The sequence below is a fragment of the Exophiala oligosperma genome (assembly GCF_000835515.1).
Source record: "Exophiala oligosperma strain CBS 72588 unplaced genomic scaffold supercont1.25, whole genome shotgun sequence".
NCBI lineage: Eukaryota > Fungi > Ascomycota > Eurotiomycetes > Chaetothyriales > Herpotrichiellaceae > Exophiala > Exophiala oligosperma.
In genome coordinates this window covers 44,621-70,398 of record NW_015622842.1, presented here as the reverse complement: position 1 = coordinate 70,398, position 25,778 = coordinate 44,621, and the positions used below count along the sequence as shown (strand labels likewise).

The following is a 25,778-nucleotide window of genomic DNA, read 5'->3' as shown; positions in this document are numbered from 1 at the left end:
ACCCCGATGACGGACCACGGCCTCGGTGCCTATGACGGGCAGGAAGATGGAGATCTGAAAACTCGGTACCTTCAGGCCATCGGCAGCCTCCTCTTTCTGGCCAACCGGACACGACCCGACCTGGAGTACGCGGTCAACTTTCTCGCGCGATTTGCCGACAATCCCAGCGCCCGGCATTGGGGCGCGGTTAAGCGGGTGTTTCGCTACTTGGCCGGCACCGTCGATCTCGGCATCCGCTTCCAACAGCAGGACAGCGAGCCGTTTCTGTTCGGCTACAGCGACGCCGACTATGCTGGAGACGTCGATCAACGCAAGTCGACCAGTGGATACCTCTTCGTATTAGGGGGTGGCCCGGTGTCGTGGAAATCGCAGCGCCAGCGCACGGTCACCCTGTCGACGACGGAGGCAGAGTATGCGGCACTGACGGAAGCGATCCGTGAGGCGAACTCGATTCGCCAGCTCCTGGTCGAACTGGGGGTGTCAGTGTCACAACCGATCCCGATCTACGAGGACAACATCTCGACGATCTCATTGGCGAATAACCACGCCAACCACAAACGCAGCAAGCATGTCGACGTTCGCAACCATTACTGTCGCGAACATTCCGAGTCCGAGCATAATCTCATATCCTTAACAGTTATGAAGAAACTGAACTGAGTCTCGAGAATGCTAAGGGACAAGATCTTCGCGTCTACGAACAGGGTGAACAGTCAGCCAATGCCGCACTCGCGTTCTGTCAGATGGCGAGACCGAATCAAGACAATCCCATTTGCATCATCGGGATGGAGCCTCCCGCGTTGGTACGATGCCGAGCGTTTGGGTGTTGTGCTCAACTTCATCAGCGAGCGACGACGTACCTGGAACAGCGCATGGTGTTCAACATGACGCCAAGATTCTCGTTCGTCGACTCGCATATAGGTATAGTCAGTTGGCGTCGATCGACGGGCCATATGCTGATTAAGGCAACAGACTATGCCAACGATGGCATCTCTGCCACCTTACACGAATGCGAAAAAGTGTGGGTGATGTATCCTCCGACGCCTCACAACCTGCAGTGGATGGCCGGCCACAGGGACCAGCAAGCCAAACTGATACAGGGCATGGCGGTCTTGGAAGGGGGTGTGGTTGCGCACACTACTTCGGCGGAGGCGGTCTACTTACCGGCGGGATGCTTGCATGCTGTCTTCACCGTTGCCGTGGGTTCCTGGTCTCGGTCGACTGTACCACTCAGAGGTCAGTATGGCCGTTTGCACAATACCTCCGATACAACGTGCAAGCCGAGCTGGAAGCCAACGAACAGCGAAACTGCTATTTTTTCTTCCTGGATTCTCTCGACGTGGCGTTGCAGAATGCCGGGGCGAGGGATGCCTTCCGTGCGTGGGTCGCGGTAGAAGATCTCCTCCAGATGAAGAGAAAGAACGACCGAGGGTGGGTTCGAGCGGCACGAAAGGTGTGGGATGATTACCTGCAGGCTGACCCGATCATTGATGTTGAATGTCCCTGCCAGGGCCCGTCAGCTCTTACTTCCTTGAGCATCTAAAAGACCGACATTTACATTGGCTATTCAATGACACCGGTCAGGGCCCTACTGAGCCCAACTCAGGCGTTGAATCTGGAACCAAGGTCATCAGGAGGCGGGCGAGTGAAGAGAGGCAAATTGCACGTGGACGAGTGACCGCCCAGGAGTTGAGAGGAAAAAGAGAGCACACAGTGCAGAAATGCAAAAATTCTGAAGATTTTTTCAATTTCTAGCTACGTTCCCACGATACTGTCGCTCAAGATTAACACCTTGGGAAATGGAAGTCAAGCCTCTCGAGATGAGATCCGGACTTGATCAAAATCTTGTGCTGAGGCCGAATAGACAATCGCCAAAGATGTGTCAGGAACCACCAACGAAATGATATTCGTTGGAAGCTGTTTCTCCTTCCCAACTTACACAACTCCATCTAACCTCGAAAATAATACCAAGGCGTACTAGAGGCAGTCGGAACCCGGCTGGCAGCGACGCTGATCGCTGCACAACCAAAATCCATGTGGCGTCTCATACTGAGATCCAGCACATACGTCTTCCATAGCTACTCGAAACGATGACATCAGAGAAACCCACTAGTTAAGACAAAGCTACATGAGAGCACGGCACTTGCTTGGTTACACGCTTCAAGCTCTGCTTGCCATAAGTTACTCAAGGCAGCAGCTCACGATCTCGATGACGTCTCGTCAAGGGTTTTGCGTATGGATTACACTATCCGTAAATCGAATTGAAACTTCTGTCGAACTTCGTGTTCGATATACAATTGAGTCCACGATCGGAGCATATGAGAGCAAGTTGCAACACTCAAACAAACGATCTCCGAGCTCTGCAACAGGTTCTCGCGGGACCAAAAAAGAAGTCCCGCGGTGTGATGGAGAACGGATCAGGAATCGGAAAAGACCCTTCGCGTCTCATGCGAGGTTGTCATCAATATTGTACTGAATTGAGATCGCACCACGATGTCAGTGACCTCTCTTTCAACCTCCTTTGACGAATGTGGTAGGTATGTAACCAGAAGTGGACCTGATTAACAATTGGGGGAAGGTCCTTATGGAAGCCATCTACCTCTTCAAGATGTCAAGTAGATGGCGATGAGACAATGCCACTGCATCACTAAAGCTCGGGAGGCGCCTGGAAGATACATTTGTATTATGGTATTTTTCCATTTGGGAAGGAGGGCTTTCTGCCTGGAGTAAGGAAGGAAAATATCAGGTTGGATGACACTTAGCATCCTTGTGCACTAGAAGACGAGTTCGAGGGGCCACCACTCGTGGCAGGGTCGTGGGCCGTCTTGACCGCTCCAGAGGCAGTCCTCTTGTTTCGAGGACTCGTAGAGAGTGGCTTGTCCTGAGGAGATATCGGAGGAGCACTCTGAGAATAGGCAGAGGCATTGTTGTTGTGCTCTCGGGAACCGCTGCTGCTTTTCGTGGCATGGTTAGAAGATGATGTTGACCCTTCGGCTGCTCTCAAGGCTGGAGGTGGCAGTGTGAACGTGGATTCCATGTCTGAGGAGGGTACGGCCTTTTCCAATGCTTTGAGGTCTGTTGATCCAGTAGGGGCGGGAGGGGGTCTTGGTCGGGGCATAATGGCTTGCCCTGAGGTGGTCGGTAGATTCAGTCTGCTGCCCTCGTGAGGCGCGGAATGGTATCAAGATAAGAACAACACCGAGGGAAGCACAGCGAGTCTCTGATGTCTCACAGAGGGTAGAAGCAGGACAGAAGGAGTTCGAGGGGACGATTCAGGTAAAGAATGCAACGAGGCAGGAGAAGCATCTGAAATGGTGGTTCAGAAACAGCCGTTTGAAACAGTCGGATGTGGGCACGTGTATGAGCACACGACAGCAGCTTCTGAGGGGCTTAGACCCTCGTGTGGCCTGGGGGGCCATGATAGGATGAGACTCGTAACCCGTACCGAGTAGCGAGCATTGAGCAATTCGGCCATGTCTACCTACTTTTTGCCCTGATAGATCCCCAGTACAGAAGAGGTGAAAGGCTGGTGAGGCAGACTTGCAGACTTGGGTTATGGGCACGTGTCGAGGGCCAACTTTTGATTGGAGATCTCATCCGGATTATCAAAAGGCCGACCACCCGAAAAGCTCCTTTCCCCGCGGCAAGGCGCGACTGCGAGGATCCCCAAGACGAACACGTGACTTTGTGCCTTGCTGAGCGAATTTCGACATGACATGTGAATTCACCAAAGATCAGACTCGTAGAGCACGAATGATGCATAAAACGACGCTGCATTATATCATTATTGGGATCTCCTTCAAGCATCAACACTTTTATATTATAATATAAATAGGTATAATGCGTATAGACATGTCAATTCAGCGTGTCTTTCGCCGTCATTATTTTATTTGCCCCTGATATCGTGAACGCTGCTCAGGTCTTCGGCATCACCAACTCCGTTCTTCTTTTCGCCGTTGCTGACACTTCGCGACGACTCCGGTCTCTTGAAATGGACTTTCAAAGATTCCCAGGAGTGAGCATTGTAAGTCTGCAAACATCATGTCAGTATTTGTATTCAATCAGCCATTAAACATGAACTCGTAAACTCACCTCTTGCACATTCTGGCAAGTCTTCAACCCCCATTCGGTGACGCCAACCATCAGACAGCTTTCAAACATAAACGCCATACTGCCCTCCCCGACTTTGGTCGGAGGTAGGTCCATCGTCGATGCCTTCTCGAATGTCTGCATGTCTGGTCCATGCCCACTCATCGTGTTATGTAAACTAGCTCCAGCCGGCTGGAACCCACCCTTGCCGGCCCCTTTGGCATCATAATTGCCCATGATCAGGCCCATAAACTCGGACATGGTGTTGCGATGATACCACGGGGGTCGGAAAGTCTTCTCGGCGACCAACCAGCGTGGTGGGAAGATGACAAAGTCCGCCACTGCGGTACCTGCTCCATGAGGGATGGAGGGCGCGGTGAGGACGGTGAAGATGGACGGATCAGCGTGGTCGTAAGAGATGCTGCCGACAGGGTTGAATCGGCCCAGGTCATATTTGTAAGGGTAGTATGTGCCGTGCCAGCCGACAATGTCAAAGGGAGTGTGCGACTGCTTGGCTGCAAACAAGTTGCCTCCGAACTTGCCATAGAGCGTCCATTCGGTGTTCTCATAGTCTTCGATGAAGTCGGCCACGGGAGTCTGGAAGTCGCGTGCATTCGCCAGTCCATTCGAACCGATTGGACCCAATTCAGGCAATTTGAAATGGCCCTGGTATAGTTCCAAGATGTATCCCCGCACCGGCTCGTTACCATGCAGTGCAACGTGGTATCGAATACCTCGCGGTATGACGCAGATTTCGTTCGGTCTGACCAGCATCTTACCCATCTCGGTCCGGATGTTAAGGACGCCATGCTGTGGCACAATGAGCAAGTCTCCGTCGGCACTGTAAAAGGCCGTTTTGTCAGGCATTGTGAACTAGCGGCGTAGATGTAGATGCCGAGGCCTTGTTTCATCGTGGGGTCTCCTGCGCCGGCCACGAGATGCAAGGAATGGATCCAGGATGCCTCCTTGTCGAAATCGAAAGGATCCCATCGCAGCTGATTGGGGATGGCATTGAAATGCTTGCCGAAGCTGGGTGTGGTGGATGTGAGGGAGTTCGGGGAGGACTCTGGCACAGGCTCGAACTTCTGGTGGCTGGCCGAGGGGAGGATTCGGTAGAGCCAGGTCTGTAGGTTATCGTCGCGAGGCGCGGTGAAAGCGGTCCCCGACAACTTCTCATTGTATAGGCCGAGCGGACATTTTTGAGGAGAATTGGCCGCCAACGGCAAGGCCCCTTCTACAGCTTCACTCCTGCGGCTGGGTGTCAGTCCAAGTGTCCCTAAAATGCCGGCGACTTCAGGCAGCGCCTACTCTTTGTACCCCCCGAACCCATTCAGATATTCGTACGTGTCGGTCACAGCGAATAGGGTTACAGGCATCGTCGATGGCTTGCTCGTCGGTGAAGGTATTTACGTTGCGAACTGCAGGAGAATCGTCAGCGAAATGCGGAGTAGAAGGGCGCAGAGGGAGGGAGAGAGAGAGAGGGAGCGGCGGGTTTTGCCCACAATCACTTACTGGTGAGGGGTGTTTTGTATTTCATGTTGATGTCTTTGTTCTCACGGTGCCGTTCGATGGCTTCTTGTAAACGTTTGAGGCCCTGCATGAAGGGCAGTATTGTCGTATGATCACCTAAGAAGTTTGCGAAAGATGTTCAGACAGGGGAGTGCGGAATGTTGGTCGTGGGAGTCAAGGAAGGGATTCCGTGGGAGGAATATGAATGAAATTGCGACGAAACAGAGGTCTGATGCGGGATGCGGGTCCTGGTGCTGGTGCTGTGGTCCTGGTGGGTTCCTTTTTACTTGTTGAAAGGCCCTAGAGGAAGAAGCCCAGGCGGACTCCGACTGAGGGCGAAGTAACGAACGGGCCGAGAGAGACTCGTACAGAGGGAGAAGTGGTGAGGGAATTGGGCATAGTCAGAAGAGTGGTAGTGGCCGGTGGTGCGCAAGGACACTCTCGATTGGTACTGCGGCTATGCGAAGTGCGTTGAGTGGCTGCGGTGTCGCGCAGTTGGGACAATGGGGCGTCACCAGCAGCGGGAAAGCGCGGGATGGTTTTCTCGCCAACCTTCACCATGATTTGCAGCTCATTTAGCCAGAAAACCGGGGCGAGGGACAAGGCGAATCGAGAGACACCAATCTGTGCCGCCCGAGCCGCTATTGTTCTTTGGTATGAGTATTGTGACTGCCTCGAAGCATAAAGCACATTATTGTGCGGCAGTTCGGAGGAGATGCATGCCAGTGACTAGACACCGACCAGTGGCCAAAGCATCACATCTGTCTCGTCGATGCTTCGCCATGACAAAAGTAGCATCATCAGCCATGACAAGGCCTGTCCTCGTTTCAGGATCCAAAACAACAGCATTATCGGCGGCTGGCCTGCTTCAAATTTAGGCGGGGCTCAGATCGGATGATGCAGGCCGAAGGGGCGATTCAGAGGGCCTGCTTTAGGTACTCGTAGCGTAGAGAAGCCTGGACAGCCTGATGAGGCCGCTCTGGAAGATTCCCCTGCGGTGGCCTCGGACTAGTGAGTGCAATACTCGTAATTAGCCTGGGGCGGTGGTTGGGTTGCATTACTCCGTACACGACTTGGCTGGGACTCGACACCAGCTGCGATGATGATGGATGATGCTGGTGTCGCAACCAATATCTCGTATTGTTGTTGAGCACTGACCTTCCCCCCTCAAGTCCACCTTTCCCACTTCCAGCCGCCTTTACGGAGTCCTATAGTACAGTACACACATTATTCTGCCCATCCCTCAACCTGCCGATGCGCACGGGAAAGACTTCAGCCAAAATGCGACGACAATGACGCCAGCGATCGTCGTATGGATCGCCACTTTGTCCAGAACCTGCCCTGTCGATTCTCGAAACGACACAAGAAAATATCAGAAAAAATATAACGAATATGAAGGAGCTGCAATCACTGTTCTAATGCAGTGGTCGATATACAAACGACCTTGTCGTTGAGAAGGTTGTTCAGGACACCCAGTTCGTTCCTGCAGAGGTTGGGGAGCCTCAGGCCAAACACTCAAAGCCTGGCATTAATAAGGCCGGTCGCCCACGCCGATCTGTCGTGAACTACAAGACGAAGCTCCTGGCAGCTACACGTAGACTTATATATCTACCAGATCAAGCTACTCATTCAGTTGTTGTTGCATGGCAACCAGCACGCGGAGAGAGAAAACTACATGTGTCTGCCGACCTACACATGACCGACGTGAATATCAATGCTCCTCTCTGTATTGGGACACCATTGGGCTTTGTAACTCAAGTGGTTGGCCACACGGTATCGGAAGGGCTCATTCAATAGAGATTGCTCTCTTAGTGGGATTTGAAAATTGTATACAGCAAACTCTCTCAGACGTGTATTCCGAGCACTCTTCCTGTTTTACTCAACTATAGACTCCTTAGATCTTAAGTTATACAGAGTGAAAATCGCTTGCCTTTGAACCATAAACATGCAGCTAGTGCTTGTACTGATGTTACTGTGCGCAATATCCTACATCCACATTCAAAATCGAGCTGGTCATCGAACTGGCTCCCTCACTACAGAGGAATAGCACCGCCTTCGCAAGATCCTCGGGCGAGCCCAAATGCGGCCAGGGACTTGCATTGTGCAGCTGCTGATGAAGCTGCTCGTCCTCCAGTGCTGACCGCACCATAGCGGTTTTCAAGTAGCCGGGATACGCAGCGTCGACGTGACTCCTGTCGGGGCCATAGTCAAGTGCTACCTGACGCGTTAAGGTCACGATGGCGCCTTTGCTCGCGCAATATGACGCTACGAGCATGTCAGTGGCGCTGTTCCAAGCTCTGCTGTTAAGATGAAGACGAGGCTCTCATACGCTTCATTGACAGTCCAACGAGGCCTCCAATTGAGGCTATGTTGACAACCCAACCTCGATCTCCTGATGCGCGTGGCTCTTGTTTTATCATTTGTGTGATGGCATATTTCATTTCAAGGAATGTGCAAATACTCTTCTCGCCTTATGTATACCCAATCCTCGTCATGCAATGACTGTTGAGTAATTTCGACTGCAATAGCACCTGTCGTTCCTCGCTGCCATGCCATCAACGACCACTGCAGAAGTTGATCGATTCCCCAGTTCATTTGTTATATCTGGAAAAATGGCACCGGCCAGGATGCAACAACAAAACCAAATAGTATTGTCAAAAGCAGCGCAGCACTTGCTAGATATTGAGTCTAAGTATACAGTTGGAGGTTTCACGCCACTGCCAGGCGTCTTCAAGAAGGGAAAGGGATCCCAACTTTGGGTTCGTGGCCATTGTTCATAACTCTTAGCACTCCAAACCCTGGGTGTAATCTGATAACACGCAATGCAGGACATCGATGACAAAGAGTATCTCGAATTTGTCTGCATGTTTAGCGCATGTAACCAGGGACACTGTCACCTAACAATCGTGACAGCTATGATAGAGCAGGTGCAAGAGGGTAAGCAGTGAAGGTGATTTTGACAGGAAAGTCTAGCACTGACACGGACTCCAGCATACTTGATCAACACTTCAACACACAGCACACGATGGCCATTATACGCCGAGGTGGTGTACAAGAGATTCAAGTATGACAAATCTCCCTATGGTTACCAGCACTGAGGGAGCCGATCTGGCTTGCAAGATAGCTCGACAATATACGCACGAGGTCAAAAGTATACCACCCGACCAAATTCTCATCCTGGCAGTCTCTGGAAGTTACGATGGATTGTCTTTGGGTATATGGAGTCTTCAAGGCCCAAATCCTGCAAGAACCGGTAAGCTTGTTGATTCTGGAGACAATCCGCTGTTACCAACCACATCATGACAGCATATGAACTGGATAGCATACAACATACCAATATAAACCCTTCTAATAGGAAAGTATTGGAGTACAGAGTCTTGTCAATTATGGAAGAATGCCAAGGAGCTTCACCAATATGTTGGGCTGTCATAATAGAATGTAGCCACAATACCGGACAGTATGTAACCATATGCAATGTGAGAATATCAAACTGCAATAATTGACAGTCGCTAGCACCTACAAGGAGGAAGTGACATATGCCAGAGGTGTCTACGATCTCTGCAAAAAGTACAGCATCATCTTTGCTGCTGATGAAGTCTGGATGGGATGTGGCAAGACTAGAAAGTTCTTCTCCTTCAACTACCTCGGAATGATTGCGGACCGGACATGCTCATTATTGCCAAGTCCATGACAGGGGGGGGCCTATCCTGCATCATTTGTACTCAGCGATGAGAATATCATGGCTGTGGTAAAGCTATATGAAAGTGGCTCGACCTTTGCCCACACCCCTATGGCCATTGTGGCTGCAGATGCCACCCCTCACACCCTTGATGAAGAAGACATGGTCAAGCAGGCCCATGAGATAGGCAAGAAGTTTGCGGCTCTAACAGAGTTGTTGAAGAGCTATTTATATATTGGCAGCGTCAAGGTCTGTGGTGCTGATTTTAGTATCCCAATCAATGAGAACCCCAAGGGGTGGGTGATGGTGCACTGGATTGTTGGCTTGCGCCTGGCCAAAGGGTTGCTGATGTATATGCTTGAACGACGCCTCAAGATGAGTGTCTTGATAGTAATGACAGATGAGCAAGTAGAGAGGGATGTCAAGATAATAAGGGAAGCAATAAATGAGGTCACGGAGTATGACAGAGCGAGTCCGGGTGAGGTATGGCATAAAGTACATTAATACATTCGGATTGTTTTAGTGGAGAGAATTTAAAAAAACATCATTTTAATGGTAGGATATTTCTTCGCTAAGTACTGCACACGAGTAGGTCGGCGGTAACACTGTTGTGGTCTAGAATCGTTGTTCTGGACTTGCTCGATTCGCTATGAAGTCGAACGGAGGCATTTTATTTAATGTAGAGTAGATCATGAGATGCACTCCGTCTGCCTCACACATCAACCGACCTAGAATCGGTAGTTATCAAAGCGTCCCAACTCGATATGTGTTCTATTCAATACGGCCGCTGGCGGACCAGGAGTAAAAACGGGAATCAAGAGCACAATAGTGTCCTCCTCTGGCAAGGTTTGTCTTCGAGTACCACTTGAGCGTGTACAGAAAGGAGGAATAACATGCATTGGCCAATGGATAGAATTTCCGGGCTATACCCTCAAAAAAGTAATCGTTAACCTCGGATCCGATATGGGTTTTCCCACAATCCCATAATGCAAGTGTACAGATCACAACGAGAGAGACTTATGAGACTCTTAGCTCTTATTAGCAGGCTGTAAATATGGCAATATCAGCGATGACGAGATACTTCTTACGGTCGACGCCAGTGCCTCCGCTGGCTCCTCGCCCGCTATATTATGCGCGGTAGCGAGACATAGACGATGAAGCAGGAGTTAGGCGCGGGAGCTCATACCCTATCATCCCAATAGATGGAACGAAAGTAATAAATACTCACCTATGAATTATCATCCCTTACTTAATACGACCTTAGGGATAAGCAGAAGGGCATCGTGCGCGTAATAAATCATCCAATAAGCCAATAACGGAAAGGCTTCCGAGGCGGGGCCGATGTTGCAATGTCAAGTTGTAGAACTTTGAAGGGCTGTATCGATCAAGAAGAGAATCTGAGCCCTGGGGCCCTAGCCAGCTTCAATATGCCTATGCAACAAAGAACAGGATCTGCATAGTTCCATGCCATGCTAGGTTAATGAGGCGTGCAGAGTCCCGAAACAACACAAACTTTAGCCAGAATGGCATAGACTGCTTAAGACAAGTGACAAGAAATTCTTAGCATTTTGTAGATCGAGACTGGGGTGTCGGTCGAGAATTGTGCAAAGACGGCAGCTACAAATGGTGTTGATATACTCTTCATCGTCCCCAATAATCTCGCGGCTTCACGGGGGTATTTTGCTTTCGATCACGCCAAGGTCCTCAAAGTGTAGTAGGCTGCAGATTTGACGGTATTGACAACAGCATTCACTTATAGATCAATGGCAACGAATTCGAATACCATCAAGGATTCCGAAACCTAGCGAGTCTGATATCACTGCTTTCGTGAACTTCGAAGGCAAGGATGAAGTTCCGGGTAAATCTCATTAGTCCTGCTGTGGCACTTATATCGAGGATCAGGATCATGGTGGCTTTCAGGTATATAGGAATGGACCAACCATGGGTTGTGGAAAGAGTGTCTTCTATACCTTCGGTGTGGAGTTTGGAGATGACCCAATGATGGTATATACAAGTTTAGAGCGACTATGCAACTCCGACCATACGCCTAAGCTTGAATTGATTGAATGAACAGAAGAACGTAATCGAACCTGTACGTGCTCAGTTTGATGTGCACAACATCATCAAGGACGGATACAATTTCGTCGACTTCAGACATTTTTTCGCCACATGTAAGGATTGGACTCTTGATTCCAGGTACGTGGGGGCTATGCCAGACTGTCTGATTTATGCTAAATGGTCAGCATTATAAGCTCTATCTCTGGCGATTTGATCATACCAAAACTCTTTCAGGTCAAATAAGATCGGTGGATCTCCTTTAGGCGTTATAGAACTTCGAACAACTACTTATGCGTAGTTGACTGTAAGGTTCCGCCTTTAGAACTGCGAGTTTGTAAGCAAAGGCTTTCGCAGAAACTATATCGCGTTGGAAGTAAATAAAAGTATTTGTCTACGGAGTGGGCAAGTCCCAAAACCTGGACTCGCAGGCGCAGGTTATTCAGCCCTATAGAACATCTTAGTCTCTAGCTTTAACCTTCGAAACGGGTCCTGTCATCTTTGTGGGTTAGTATAGATATCAGCAAGCAAACTTGAAAAGTCAAGAGACAATGCACAAAAACAGCCAGCATTATATATAAAAAATACTGGAATCGCCAGTCTGTGTAGAAGTGTCACTGTGTCAGACTAATCTTGTTATGTTTTCAAATGCTTCGTCCTCGTAAGTATAAAGTCATTTTTATTTATAGAGTTTGATGGCTAATGTTTTGTCAAAAGATAAATTCCAATCTTGATAAATAGCCCTATGTCATGTTGGAAAAGTGCACATCGACTGGGCTGGAGTAGACGCAGAAAACCCCAAGCTATTCCGAGCTGTAAAATCAGGCGTAAAGGGTAGTACACAGCAGCACAGTACACCATGCAGCTCGTTCTTATCCACCCGATGGACCATTTGGTTATATACCATCCTTAAAAATCCAACTTTCAGGGACCTGTTTCCGCCACTCTATTCAAGCTTATGAGGTCTGGGGCATGAGATTTAACGCCACAACTCTTGTTTTCAACTTTGAGGCTCCTATTAGGCTGCTGAACTAGTAATCCTTGCGTCCAGAAAGTGGATACCTGGATGACGTCCACATCCTCATGCGCTTTCCCCAGACCATCATCGGAATGACTGTCAGATACACGGCGATAGTGATAGCGGCAGTTGTTATGGAAATGATTTTCACTGCATCAGTGTATTAGTCAAGTCGATATGTTTGTTTGTATTCTTGGGAAGGTTACGACTTACCACCGCTAGCCGCTAGCCATGGTGTAACCGCATATGTCCAAGCAAAACCGAGTAGGTTTCGAATCACGATGACACCAACGAATGATTCGACAGCGATCGGTCTATAGCAGTCGACAACGTATGCCATTGCGATCTCTGACTGAGCTGTGTACGCAAATGAAGTCATTGCCTCGCCGAAGACAACAGGAAACCAAGGGCGGTGCTAAAGTAAACTATGGTCAGCTGGCACACCAGCTCAGTATGGAGAAAATCGTACATCAGCGGCGCTTAGGCCAAAGATTAATAGTGCTGCCGGCATAATTATCACGCCGGTCAAGAAAAGAGGCAGTCGATGCTCGGCCTCTCGAACACCCCCATTGCGACGAGCGAGCCATAACATGACGTAGTCAGAGGTAGGGCCGGAAATGAGAAAAGCAAGAGCTGCTCCGATGATGGTCCCAAATCGAGTGTAGCCCTGAGCCACAGCACTGAAGTCGTACGGTGCAACTCCAAGGACTTGGGGCAGCATACTCAAAATGACGACGTACCAGCCGAGGTTGATGCCGTATATCAAGCCGGCCTGGAAGATATCAGTGGGGGAGAGCAATAGTCTTTGGGAAAGATTTGCTCACCCAAATCACTACAGGAAACGTGAAAAGCGTCAGAATTTCCTTCATCTCGGTCAAGGTCGAGCGGCTACAGATGAAGTAAGCTGTTGTATAACTCCTCAAAAATTGAGGGCTTGTGCTTACCGATACTCAGGGCTTTCAAGTTGCCAGAGAGCCAATTTCTGAAGATATGTTTTCTTAGGTGGAACAGCAAAGGTCTCAGACAGGTCTAAAGGCTGTGATGGTAGCGGTTCTGCAAGGTCTTTTTCACTGTTGTTGTTTTGACCTAGGCTCTGGTCCGTGCTCCGTAGGGCTGGGGCCGTGGCTGCCGATATAACATGAGAGCTCGGGCGTGTATATCGCGTCTCTTCAAAGGTAAACAAGAAAAGAAGGAAAAGCACACCAAAGAAGATGCACATGACATATCCAATCCAGCGCCAATTAATGTAGGGGATTGGGGATGAGGCGATAAAACCTCCGCAAATTGTTCCAAGATCAGTACCTAACAGCGCCATCCAACTATTAAAAAGTTAGAAAAAGTATTTAAATGTCTTGCGATATTTGGTCAACTCACAACATAAGTGCCATAAATGTTCCTCTCTGGTGAACAAAGGTGACATCGTTCACCATCGTTGTTACCATCCCTTCATAAGGGCAGCAAAATATGCCTATGAAAACCGACCTCGCATAGTAACTCCCTTTGGTCTGATATAGAGCTGTCCAGAGCGAGGTCAAGCAGGCGCCCAAGGAGCACAGCACGTAGACCGGCCGTCGGCCATAATTCCTTGCAATCTGTAGGAAATCAGCATCTCGTCGGAATAAGCAACAACGGTTTCTACTTGCAATGGCCACCGGGAAGTTGCCGAAGCCTAGGAACATGATCGATATTGCGTAGCCATTATTCAGCTCGTCGTAAGATATATCTAGGTCTTTGGCAGTGTCTGCCCAACCAAGAAGCGGTCCTATCTCTAGTCAGTACCCGGCCGAATGAAATGGATATGGACAGGAGCATCTTGACCTGTGATGATAGCTGCAGAGCAAAATGTAAAAGCGCCAATAAGAGCCATGTTGTAGAACTTCTTCACGTGAGGCCAGTTCAAGGGGTCATTTGGATCAGCTGTAGGCTGAGGGATCGGAACGACCTCGCCATGCTTTCTAGTATCACTATCTCTGTCTGGAAACAAACATGTCCATAAATTAACCTCCTAATAGAATAAGGGACTCGAAAGTGACTCACCTGTATAAATTTTCACTGTACCATGAAGTTCGTACCCGGATGCGGTGGTGAATGTGTTGTCCTGCATGACGACTTGCAACAGATCTTGTTTGCCTTAGATAAATTTTCTGTTGAACCTCGGGTTCAGATAGTTGTAGAGATCAGGTCAAGAATAGGAGATGAGAGGGAGTAAAAGAATGCCTTTTATATGCTTGAGGGATGTCGCACATCGCATACTCGAGTTGATGGCTATTCGAAGTTATACGGTCTTATCATGAGGGTATCGAGTCAAAGGAGATGAAGATGTCAAACGATAAGACTATAATGGAAAAGGGTATAGTCTAGTTACAGACACTAGTCTCAATCCGTGCCGATAACGATTAGATCGCCACTGAGCTTGGGGTTCCTCTGCGTGGAAATTATCCGCGACAGGTCAGGAAAAGTATGGGCACTGAGGCGCAGGAAATTGTCCGCGACGATAATCATGCCGCTTCGCCACCATCTATTCGCTTCGCCATAGCATGTCGCATATAAGTGAGTACGCAACCTATGCAGGAGGGACAAGAAGCGAATGGCCGAATGCAAGAGATGCTAGCCATTACACTTTTCGAGAACCATGCTCTGACTTTTAATGCGATGTGCCGATAAAATAGATAACCGAGAACACCCGAAATCTCATGATCAGGAAATGATTTGGCAGGGTTCAGGGATATGCGGGTGCCCAGAACCAACTCTCGCGGACAACTGCTCAGCATTTTTGAGCGCATTCGCTGCTTTGCGACCTCCACACATCATAAATAGCACTAAAAGATTCTATATAACATTGTTCAAAAGAGTATCCTACCACCATCATTACTCACTACAGCAGGCTTGACCCGCCGAACGGAAAGTTGTGCCATTCTGAGCAGCCACCCACGATGGCCAAGGTTTTCACCGTACCGGAGGTGGCGATGCATAACAAGAAAGAGGACCTCTTCATGATCATCCATGGCAAGGTTTACGACTGCACGGACTTCGCCGACAAACATCCGTGAGTTCCCCTGCATGTTATAGTAGACTCGACGGGCAGGCTACAAGACCTGAGGTGTTGACAACTGGCCGCCTCTTACAGTGCAGGGCATGAAATCCTTTTGGAAGTAGCCGGGAAAGAGGCCTCGGAAGCCTTTGAGGAAGTTGGGCACAGTGAAGACGCGAAGGCAATGCTTAAAGATCTTTTTGTTGGAGACTGCATCCCTCCGGTCAGTCAAAGTAACATGTCTCTAAAACTTCTCAGAGCTCGACATGCGCCAGTTCCTAATATCATGATGAAACTGATTTCTGACGATCTCTAGATCTCGTTGACTGTGAAGCGTGCATCGCACGGTAGCAATTTAGCTCGGCTTCGAAAGGAAATATGGTTAGGAGTCTTTCCTGTCGTGGTGCTGGGTGTTATCGGAGGGCTTTATGCACATAGATTATTTGGGAATGACCACGTATCAAGAACGTAAAAGGGCTTATTCACACATAATGTTATATATACTCTAGAAAGATTATACGTCATCTAATGAAACCGGCGGAGACAGTGGCGAAGATCCTAGCAGCTTGACTTCTGCTATGTATCATTCCATTGAGGAAGGAAGAAAGCAGCAGATAGATAGGTGCAACAATAGCCTCGTTTAATGATACTGTCTCAGGTTCCAGGTGATGCAGATAGTGACGAGAAGGAGGCTGCCATAGGCATAAAGTCGATCAAGCAGAAAAGTTATTACAGATGTACAACTATAAACATCTCAACAAGACGGCCTCTGACTATCATATCATGACTAGCTGCTACCAAACTCGGCAATCGACCACGCAAGGCAAGTAAAAGCAAGGGCAGCTGGTAGCGTGCGGACTCCACGGAGGGAAGTGCAATATGGGATATCCGCCAATCGCCAACAAAAGACTCCGCGGCGCATCCCCCGCACTATATCTGCATATCATTTTCTTGTTGTTCTTCCTCACCTCTACCTTTAATCCTCATAAGCAATATAGAAGAGGGACATGATCTATAACTCATCACAAGGAGACTTTATTTCACCACCTTCAATCTCCTCAATCTTTGGAACAAGATGCTTGCCCCGCAGCTCTCCTCTTAGCCATCCTGCCTCTAATCCAGGCGCAGGAGACAGTCCTTGGTGTCTTTGTTTTGCACCGTCATGGAGACCGTACAGCCAAAGCGTGGGCTCTCACCGTCTTGACCGATCTTGGATATGCCGAAGTCTACTCGTCCGGCAGCTACTTCCGAGACAGGTACATCAATGGTCCTTCTCCAATCTACGGCGTTGCCCAGGACATCGTAGAGAATGCCCAGATGAACGTGCAGGCACCAAGTGATACGGTCCTGCAAAATTCGGCTCAAGGGTTCCTGCAAGGACTTTACCCTCCTGTGGGTTCAACACTGGGCATCCAGCAGTTGCATAATGGGAGCAGTGTTCAGGCTCCATTAAACGGCTACCAGTTGATTCCCATCAGTACAGTCACCTCACTGGCCGGTGGCACTAACTCGGAGAACACTGCTTGGCTTCAAGGTGCCAGTGGTTGTAATAATGCTATCATCAGCTCCAACAACTATTTCCTGTCCTCAGACTTCCAAGCCCTTCAGAACAGCACCGCGAGCTTCTACCAAAGCCTTAATCCCGTTGTTAATGGAACCTTCACAGCCACATATAATACCTATAAGAACGCTTACTCTGGTAAAAAGAACACATCCACAATTGGCAGACTAAACACTGACCTTTCCCAGTTTTGATCTGATCAATGTTGCTACAATTGACAATGTGACCATTCCCTCATCCAATCTTCTCACTGCAGAAGTCCTCCTTCAACTCCGCACCCTCGCCGACCATCACGAGTTTAGCCTCGCCTACAATGCCTCTGACCCCATCCGTGCCATCGCTGGCTCTACACTTGCTGGCCAGATCCTGCAGCAACTGAACAACACCATTACCACCAAATCTGCTGTCAAGTTCAACATCCAATTCAGCGCCTACGGCACCTTCTCCTCATTCTTTAGTCTCGCCCAGCTCGCAGCGTTCTCCCCTAATTTCACTGCAGTTGTTGACTACGCCTCCTCCATGACTTTCGAGCTGGCCACCAATGCAACAGTCTCCAACACTTCCTACCCGGCCGTCAACGAAATATCTGTCCGCTTTCTCTTCGCTAATGGCTCTGCTGCACTTAACGGTGTCACTGCCTACCCTCTTTTTGGCCAATCCTCAACTACTATTCCCTACAACAGCTTTGTTGGAAACATGAGCCAATTCGCCATCGGCGACTAGGCTACCTGGTGCTCTGCTTGTGGAAACAGCACTGATGTCTGTGCCTCCACGGCCACTTCATCATCTTCTTCCTCTTCCAGCAGCTCCTCTGCTGCTGTAGCCACTACCTCCTCGTCCTCATCTGGTGGCATGTCCCTTGCCGTTGCAGGTGTCATTGGTGCCATGGTCACTCTGGCTGTGATCCTTGGCCTTGAGGCCCTTATCCTCTTGCTTGCTGGTCTTCGAGTTGTCAGCAAGAAGGGACTTGGTGCTGCACCTTCACCTGCTGCTGCAATTCTTGCTAGCCCAGTTAAAGCATAGGAGATCTATATGAGGTATGGTGATCTAAGTGGGGAAAATAACTGTATAGACTGAATCCATTGTTGTAATTTCCTTGACAGATTCGTGAATGATACTCAGCTTGACAATATGGGCAAGTGAATATACAAACAGGATGTCAAGTACAAAATGAAAAACTGAGGGCAGCATTGCTGTTGCACCCTGTACAAAGCTAGGTCATTCAGAGAAGATCAAAGACCTACATTTTGTGTTGATATTTTGCCCACACACCACCAAGTGCCCACGCTTTTACTTGCCTCGCGTGATATCTGTAGCGACTTATCCATCAATACAAGCTATTGGTCAAATAAGGCCTGATTTGGTCAAATTGACCACGTCGATTATCGACGCACTGATTTCATTAACAATACAGTATCATGAACCACTGAAAATACATCTGTATATGAGCAATGAATGATGGTATATTGCCGGCCCTGAAAACACCTGTATAAGCAATGAAAATGGCCCTATCCATGGCCCTGAAAACACCCATATTGCCAATGAAAATTGCCCCTGGCCCTACACACGATCCTTTGCCTTTTGCTATACCTAATGCCATTATTATCACTATTCCTGCTCCTACTCTTATCATTGCCACCAGTTGCAACTACAATAGTATCTGCATTTCCAGAGTTTCAAGGGCCTCCAATGCTGTAGTTGTGGTGAAAATGGGTGTAATTGGGCAGCGATAATTGAAAATAGGTGGGTGACATTGGACCTGGATCACACAGGAAAATAGGCCCTTATTATATAGACCTCTAAACCCCTAAACATGAAATCCTGATTAAGCGATTCATAGACGCTCCTGACATGTCGCATGAAGCAATTATTATACATGGAAATAAGTGTGATTGCCAAAAGTCAATTATCATATGATAAGGCAGCAGAGCAGTTTCACCTGTGTGCAGGCTATGCATGATTTCCCAATTAGGCATTCCAAAGCTACATTGTAGGTGTGGAAATGGGCTGTGCCGAGGTGTTGGTAAAATCAGTGCATCGATAGTCAACACACACTAGTGGTGGCTTGCTTCACCAAATTAGCGTCGATTTGGTGGAAATTGGCCCGATTTCATCAAACCCTCGTATTGATGGATAAGTCGCTACAGATCGATTGCCGAGTTTGATGGCGGCTAGTCAGTCATGATAAGAGATAAGAGATAAACTGTCTTATCATCGTGTTGAACCAGCTGAATCCGGCTTTGACTTTGCGACATCTAACAAAACCTAACTGTGACGAGGGCTATCAGTCAGCGAGTCACCTGTACCGGAACACTGTGAAACTATCCCAGTTCAGCTAGAGATATCTAACCGGTACACCTAATTTAAGTTTGTCTAGGGGGAAGTTATCCGCGACCAGAATCAGGATGACTAAAATCATAAAGTAAAACCTGACCCACTAGTTAAAGGTTATTTAGTGGGTCCAATAGGCCATACTGATGGCGTTATCTTCATTGAGATATGTCGACTGCTCATGTGCAAAATGTTCACATCGAACTCATTCTTCCATATAACATATCATTATATGCTGACTGCACTGTGTATTGATCCCCTCAGCTGTACTGTTTCAAGCTGGTCATTTATCGAAGTATCCTAAACATTATCCGCTTTCCATCCACGGCAAATCCATGCTATTATAGCCAGTATGGAGATTAGTCAGGTATGTTTATTGGGACTCTTGTGGAGATTGGATAAGTACCTTCAGGCTCATCTACATCCAAGATCTATGTTTATCCTGTTAAATCCCTTAGAGGAACGGCCCTGCAAAGTGCTACCTTATCGAAAGAGGGATTTGTTATAGACAGGAAATATATGCTCATGAATGTTCAGCGGGACAAATTAGAGAACATGCACATCACTCATTTCCCAAGGATGGCACTCTTCTGCACATCTATAGAAGGCGACAACATCACAATCAACTACCACGAACCCTTGGGCGCTGATACGGCAAAACAGACTCTGAAGATTCCACTTCGACCTTCCTATGAGGGTTTGGCAGAGGTTCCGATAGAGATGCATTCAAGCCCAACTATCGGTTATGATATGGGAAACAAGTATGGCAAATGGTTCTCAGACATCTTCGGTTTCAATGTCAGGTTGATCCACTGGGGTGGAAATGCGCGACAAGTATTGGGGAATCTTCCAGGAAGGAAACAAAATCAACCTCCGCCATCAAATGGTTTGCTTTCGACTCTAACAAGCTACGTTCCTGTCATTGGGTCTTGGTTTCGATGGGAAAACGAACGTATCGCGTTCAATGATATCGCACCATTCCTTGTCATCACAGAGGAGTCTTTAGCCAACGCTGCAGGACGTCTTCCTCAAGGGCACACTCTGGACCCTACAAAGTTCAGGGCAAATTTGGTATTAAAGGGTGCTCCAGAGGCATGGGATGAGGATTTTTGGGGAATACTAACCATAAACGAAGGTATCAAAATGACATTAACTGCAAATTGCGCGCGATGCGTCTCCATTATTGTGGACTACACCACCGGCCAGTCAGGGACCGGAGACACTGCTACATTGCTAAAATCACTGATGAAGGACAGACGGGTTGATCCAGGATTGAAATTCGCTCCTGTGTTTGGCAGGTACGGTTTTGTGACTGAGCAGGACCAAGGGAAGGTTTTGAGTGTAGGAGATAAGGTGAAGGTTACAAAGAGGAACTCTGAAAGGACGAGATTTTGTAGGATACCCCTCTCTCTTCTATTATTATGGCTAACCAGGTAATATTAGACTGGCCTAATATATCAACCCAGTGATCTTGCCATGCTGAAACGCGTTGTTCGTATGCACAGAGCCATTTTGCGAGTAGCTTACCTAAAACCAGAAAGGTTATAAATTTTGCTATGCCCACTTCATTTGAGCATTATCTCTTACAATACCGAAACACAAAAGAGATCAACCGATACGGTATTTGGAATACCTATGCTTATATCAAACCAATGCCACAGGTGCAAGTAAATGCGGGTCTAGCAGTAATGCGTTTATCTTACACGGCATTTGCGCTCAGTGTCTATAGAAAGTGGGTCAAGCGTTGCAAACGTCTATCAGGTTCGTTCCCCTTGAAAAGGTTCTTCTCAGCATGGAGAATTCAGAGGCCTTAGTTGTTCCGGGTCTAGAATCTCTAGAATCATATGGAGCACAAAACTTAATTCTGTACGCTGAGCCGTAATATACATACTTACGCGATGTTGTATTCTTCCCTCAACATGATTGTAGCAAGGATTAGAGATCTCAGAGATCGACATTATTTCCTTGCTTGCAAAAGCGTCCAATCAAATGGGTCGGATTGATCTGGTTATCTATGTTGAAGCCTGAAAATAATATTTAGACAGAAGAAAAGACTATAAAATGAAGACTGAAGCCATGATAACAGTGGATTTCTTCCTGCTAAGGCTGCCCAAGCGAAGAGGATTCAGAGTTCGAAAGGACAGATCTTCAGGAGGGAAAGTGCTCTTTTTGTCCTAAGCCTGCTAACTACGGAGCCTAATTTACTGCGTAATATCACCTGATTCCTCGGGCCCGAGGGGCCGGTAATCATAAGCGAGGTCTCAAGTTTCGGGTGGTAGACTGACGTCCAAGATCTGTTCATGTTCATCAAAACCGAACCGTCCTCAATTGATACGTGCTGCGAGAAAGACGTCAAGAAATCCTGGTCTTCTCTCGTGCCTTCAGTGTCTAATATGGCAGCGGACGTATCGCATATCTCGCACTCTCATCAGCCGCGAAAGCCTCGAAGAGAAAAGAAGCGTACGAAGCACTCGAAGACGTACTCTGGCTGCTGGACATGCCGCTCGCGTCATGTAAAATGCGATGAGACAAAGCCAAGCTGTCTGCGGTGCAAGCGTGCCACATTAGGTTGTGGTGGGTATGGCATCAAATTGGTTTGGGACGATGAAACTGATACATCAACGGAAAGGCGGTCCAACCGTCGCATCTTGTTTGACGAATTTGAGGATCGCATGCCCGCCCTCAGCTCAGAATATATCGAATGGGCAGTCGATTCGTTGGATGTATTTGAGAGCGCAGAAAGCTTGATTTTGGCACCATTCACAGTCTTCACTACATCTCGAACTTCAGATCGAACTTCAGACGTGAGGCTTGACACACATTCCCTTGAAGGAGAGACCTTGGACGCGCACATAGCGAAAGGCCAAAAACTCGTCCCGTCGGTTGAACCATGGACAAATCAGGTCTTGAGCAGATGTCGCGCGCCAGGAGCGACTCTAGAGCTAAAGAACGAAGATAAAATCATGGCCGGGGATTTGTGTGCTCCACGGCCTGTCACCATTCCCTTCTTTTACGTGGCTACTCATGAACAGCGGCAGCTTCTCCACTATTGGGCGACACACCTAAGCGGACTAATGCTACCTGTCGAAAGTATCACCAATCCTTTTCAGGTAATTTATATCCCCTTGGCTATGGTTTCCCCAAGCTCGCCCTCTGCTGGAACAGGTAGTAAGGCTTTACTACACGCTATTTGTGCTATCGCAGCTTTCTTTCGAGCACGTCATGAATCGCAGCCTGGCGACCTAAACAGCGTTGGTACTAAATATCATCGTCTGAGCCTTAACTGCTTACGAAGAGCTCTAATGACAAATGACCAAGATCAGAAGGAAGCCATCTTAGCGACGATAATCGCTCTATCTACACTTGAACTCATAATCGGCAATTCCTTCACCTGGCGTATACATATCGATGGTGGAAGGATATTCCTTGCAAATACTGCGTACCGGAAATCCAACAGCAACTGTCCAATATTGGTTCAGATATTTAAAGCTGTTTCTGCACTATCATGGCACAGTCCCTGTGATGCCGAAACCTCCTCATCCCGCCTAGAGCCTTCGAGCCCATGGGACAGCAAAGGGGTTGATGACGATTTCGAGGAGATTGACGAAACAGTGTATTGCCTTGATACTTTATACGGGCTTACAAAACCTGTATATGACTGCATAACACGAATTCGTCAGCTTTCAAATGTTAGCCCGTCCGAAGAAGAGCTAGTCACGCTACAAAGCAGAATACTTGCCTCCAACCCGGCCACGCTCAGTCACCCAACGAAAAGCACAACTTGTGAAGAGCTGCGACAGCATCATGCATGTGCATTCTACTATGCCTGCCTCATCCACTTTTACCGAACCCTCCGGCGGACGCCGCCATTACATGTTCAACACCTCGTTTCTCAAGGTCTCAAGCACCTCAACGCAATCCGATTTTTAGAAGCAGAGATGAATGTCGCAGGTCTTTTGTGGGCACCCTTCATCACTGCGTGCGAGGCAGAGACACCTGAGCTGCGTCGTTGCGCAATGTCCTTCTTCCGAAGTAGCAAGATTCGCGATGTAGGCAATGTCTGCTTGGCTGTTAATGTTGTACTAGAGGTATGGCGCCAACGAGATGCTATGCAATCAGACCAGGGCAATATTAGTTGGTTTACTGTAATGAAGGATCTAGGTATTGACATTCAATTTATTTGAGAATTTTAAAAAAAGAAAAAGACATAACGTACTTGATAAGCGAGTGAGACAGACAAGCGAGTGAGACACCTCACCAAAATTTTACCGCCCGTAGACTTTCAACGTATTTTTCTCTACCACCAATAATGGCATCGTCTAATAATGAATGTCAAATATACCTTGCTCTTCAGGCAATCAAACAAGACCCAAATCTTACCGCCCGGGCCACTGGCAAGATCTACTCGGTTAGTCACGCAACCTTGTCCCGCCGATTGAGCGGTACCCAGTCTCGACGCGACAGTATACCAAATTTACGGAACTTGACGCGTCTCGAGGAGTCTACAATTGTTCAGTATATCCTTGACCTCGATGCGCGATTGTACCCTCCCCGGCTCGCTGATGTGGAAGATATGGCCAATCGACTGCTCGTAGAGCGCGACGCGCCGAAGGTTGGGAAGCGCTGGGCATCAAACTTTATTAAACGACAACCAGAGCTTCGGACGCGTTTCCTTCGACGGTACGACTATAAGAGAGCCCAATGCGAGGATACAGAGATCATTCGAGCCTGTTTCTCGCTTGTGAAGAATACGATCGCTAAGTATGGCATTGTAGACTCGGATATCTACAACTTCGATGTGGCCGGGTTTATGATGGGCATCATCTCCACAGGCATGGTCGTGACGAGTATAGACAGACGTTCTAACGTCAAGTTAATTCAGCCGGGCAATCGGGAATGGGTTACAGTAATTCAAGGGGTTAATACGCAAGCCTGGACCGTACCTCCGTACATCATCGTTTCCGGTAAACATCATCTCTCGACTTGGTATGAAAACAGCGCTCTACCGTCCGACTGGGTCATCGCCACGTCTTCCAACGGCTGGACCACGAACGAGAGAGGTCTAGAATGGATCCAGCACTTCGATCGACACACTAAGTCGCGTACAACGGGCGGATATCGGCTTCTCGTGCTCGACGGGCACGAAAGTCACCACTCCATCGACTTTGAGCTCTACTGCAAGGACAACGGCATCATTACGCTCTGTATGCCGGCTCATTCATCTCATCTCCTACAGCCTCTCGATGTTGGGTGTTTTGGGCCGCTCAAGAAAGCGTACGGTCGTCAAATCGAGAAGAGAGTACGGGCGGGTACCACCCATATCACTAAGGATGACTTCTTTCCCGCGTTTTTGGCCGCATTTCAGAACACTATGACAAAAAGCAATATCCAAGGGGGTTTCCGAGGGGCCGGGCTTGTTCCTCATGATCCAGAAAGTGTTATTACACGGTTAGATGTGAAGCTACGAACGCCCACACCTGAGGCCGGGGTTCTCTTACCCACTCCACCTTGGGTCTCTAAGACGCCCAACAACCCAACGGAAGCCGATTCGCAGTCTGAATTCATTAAGAATCGAGTCTCTCTCCATCAAGGAAGATCCCCGACGCCCATTCTCGAGGCCATTAACCAGTTCGCGAAAGGCACACAGGGAATCATGCACCAGCTCGCTCTTTTAAAGTCCGAGGTTAACACGCTTCGAGAGGAGAATGCTCTACTTAGCCGTCGTCGCCGCGCTAAAAGGACACGTCTCCGCGAAGGAGGAAGCATGACACTAGCCGAGGGACAAGGTCTGCAGGCTCAGAATGAGGTGGAAGTGCAGATAAAGCAGGAAACGCAGCGAAGTAGTGGTCGAAAGCTGAGGACGGAAACGCGGCCGAGAGTCTGTGGCGTCTGCGGGAAGTCAGGACACAATGCAAGAACCTGTCAAGTAGTTATCTCCTCATCTGAGGAAGAGGATTCAGAGTAGTTTCAATTGATTTAAGGCGTTGTGGTTGAGGATAGTCATGAAATACGTCGATGATTCTGGTGAGGTGGCCAGCTCGCTTGTCTGTCTCACTCGCTTATCATCCACGTTACTATAAAACGTAAATATTAGAGAAAAGAGAAGTAGGGCATTATTTTTGTTGGAGACGTGACTGCGTTACAACGCCATCAGTCTTTGACGTTCACAATTTCCGGGGAGTTCCGTCTATTTTCGTCAATCGTTATTTCCGTGAAATCCTTTTACTAGAGGGGAGGACGATCAGTCGAACCGATTTTGTTAAGGATATGAGATTATGCTCGGACTCGAAATGTTTCCTCATTAATTCCCTTGTACTCATCTTTACAATCATGGCTCCCATCCTGCATTTATATATACACCCCTCAGAGGGAGATTCCGCAGGTTGGATATGTATTAACAATGATGACCAAGAAATGACTAATCCCTCTCCTTGTCATCTCCCACATCGGAAGGCATCTGGACCGAATCTTCAACAATATCGTTGCTCAAGGTGTTTTCAATGATATA

General features: G+C 48.3%; 8 protein-coding genes across 8 annotated transcripts; 5 read left to right on the top strand and 3 right to left on the bottom strand.

The window, feature by feature from the left end:
• Nucleotides 1-2,755: 2,755 nt before the first annotated feature.
• PV06_11292 (uncharacterized protein) lies at nt 2,756-3,115 on the bottom strand (the record flags this gene model as incomplete). Its single annotated transcript, XM_016412939.1, has 1 exon — nt 2,756-3,115. The coding sequence occupies one exon, from the start codon at nt 3,113-3,115 to the stop codon at nt 2,756-2,758; it is 360 nt and encodes a 119-aa protein (XP_016256693.1).
• Nucleotides 3,116-3,530: 415 nt separating this feature from the next.
• Nucleotides 3,531-5,954, bottom strand: PV06_11291 (homogentisate 1,2-dioxygenase). Its single transcript, XM_016412938.1, has 3 exons — nt 5,599-5,954; nt 4,090-5,504; nt 3,531-4,027 (listed from the first exon to the last, which is right to left on the bottom strand). Exons 2-3 carry the CDS (start codon nt 4,951-4,953, stop codon nt 3,884-3,886), a joined length of 1,008 nt encoding a protein of 335 aa, XP_016256692.1. The 5' UTR covers nt 4,954-5,504; nt 5,599-5,954; the 3' UTR covers nt 3,531-3,883.
• Nucleotides 5,955-8,417: 2,463 nt separating this feature from the next.
• PV06_11290 (uncharacterized protein) lies at nt 8,418-8,693 on the top strand (the record flags this gene model as incomplete). Its single annotated transcript, XM_016412937.1, has 2 exons — nt 8,418-8,532; nt 8,587-8,693. 2 exons carry the CDS (start codon nt 8,418-8,420, stop codon nt 8,691-8,693), a joined length of 222 nt encoding a protein of 73 aa, XP_016256691.1.
• Nucleotides 8,694-9,334: 641 nt separating this feature from the next.
• On the top strand, nt 9,335-9,778 carry PV06_11289 (uncharacterized protein; the record flags this gene model as incomplete). Its single annotated transcript, XM_016412936.1, has 1 exon — nt 9,335-9,778. The coding sequence occupies one exon, from the start codon at nt 9,335-9,337 to the stop codon at nt 9,776-9,778; it is 444 nt and encodes a 147-aa protein (XP_016256690.1).
• Nucleotides 9,779-12,325: 2,547 nt separating this feature from the next.
• Nucleotides 12,326-14,665, bottom strand: PV06_11288 (uncharacterized protein). Its single transcript, XM_016412935.1, has 8 exons — nt 14,385-14,665; nt 14,166-14,321; nt 13,722-14,109; nt 13,292-13,666; nt 13,172-13,235; nt 12,817-13,119; nt 12,561-12,762; nt 12,326-12,497 (listed from the first exon to the last, which is right to left on the bottom strand). Exons 1-8 carry the CDS (start codon nt 14,449-14,451, stop codon nt 12,361-12,363), a joined length of 1,692 nt encoding a protein of 563 aa, XP_016256689.1. The 5' UTR covers nt 14,452-14,665; the 3' UTR covers nt 12,326-12,360.
• Nucleotides 14,666-15,280: 615 nt separating this feature from the next.
• Nucleotides 15,281-15,694, top strand: PV06_11287 (uncharacterized protein; the record flags this gene model as incomplete). The annotated part of the gene is made up of 2 exons (XM_016412934.1): nt 15,281-15,393; nt 15,475-15,694. The coding sequence occupies 2 exons, from the start codon at nt 15,281-15,283 to the stop codon at nt 15,692-15,694; spliced, it is 333 nt and encodes a 110-aa protein (XP_016256688.1).
• Nucleotides 15,695-16,695: 1,001 nt separating this feature from the next.
• On the top strand, nt 16,696-17,962 carry PV06_11286 (uncharacterized protein; the record flags this gene model as incomplete). Its single annotated transcript, XM_016412933.1, has 3 exons — nt 16,696-17,077; nt 17,199-17,626; nt 17,663-17,962. The coding sequence occupies 3 exons, from the start codon at nt 16,696-16,698 to the stop codon at nt 17,960-17,962; spliced, it is 1,110 nt and encodes a 369-aa protein (XP_016256687.1).
• Nucleotides 17,963-19,595: 1,633 nt separating this feature from the next.
• PV06_11285 (uncharacterized protein) lies at nt 19,596-20,818 on the top strand (the record flags this gene model as incomplete). The annotated part of the gene is made up of 3 exons (XM_016412932.1): nt 19,596-19,637; nt 19,700-20,568; nt 20,737-20,818. Exons 1-3 carry the CDS (start codon nt 19,623-19,625, stop codon nt 20,816-20,818), a joined length of 966 nt encoding a protein of 321 aa, XP_016256686.1. The 5' UTR covers nt 19,596-19,622.
• Nucleotides 20,819-25,778: the final 4,960 nt, after the last annotated feature.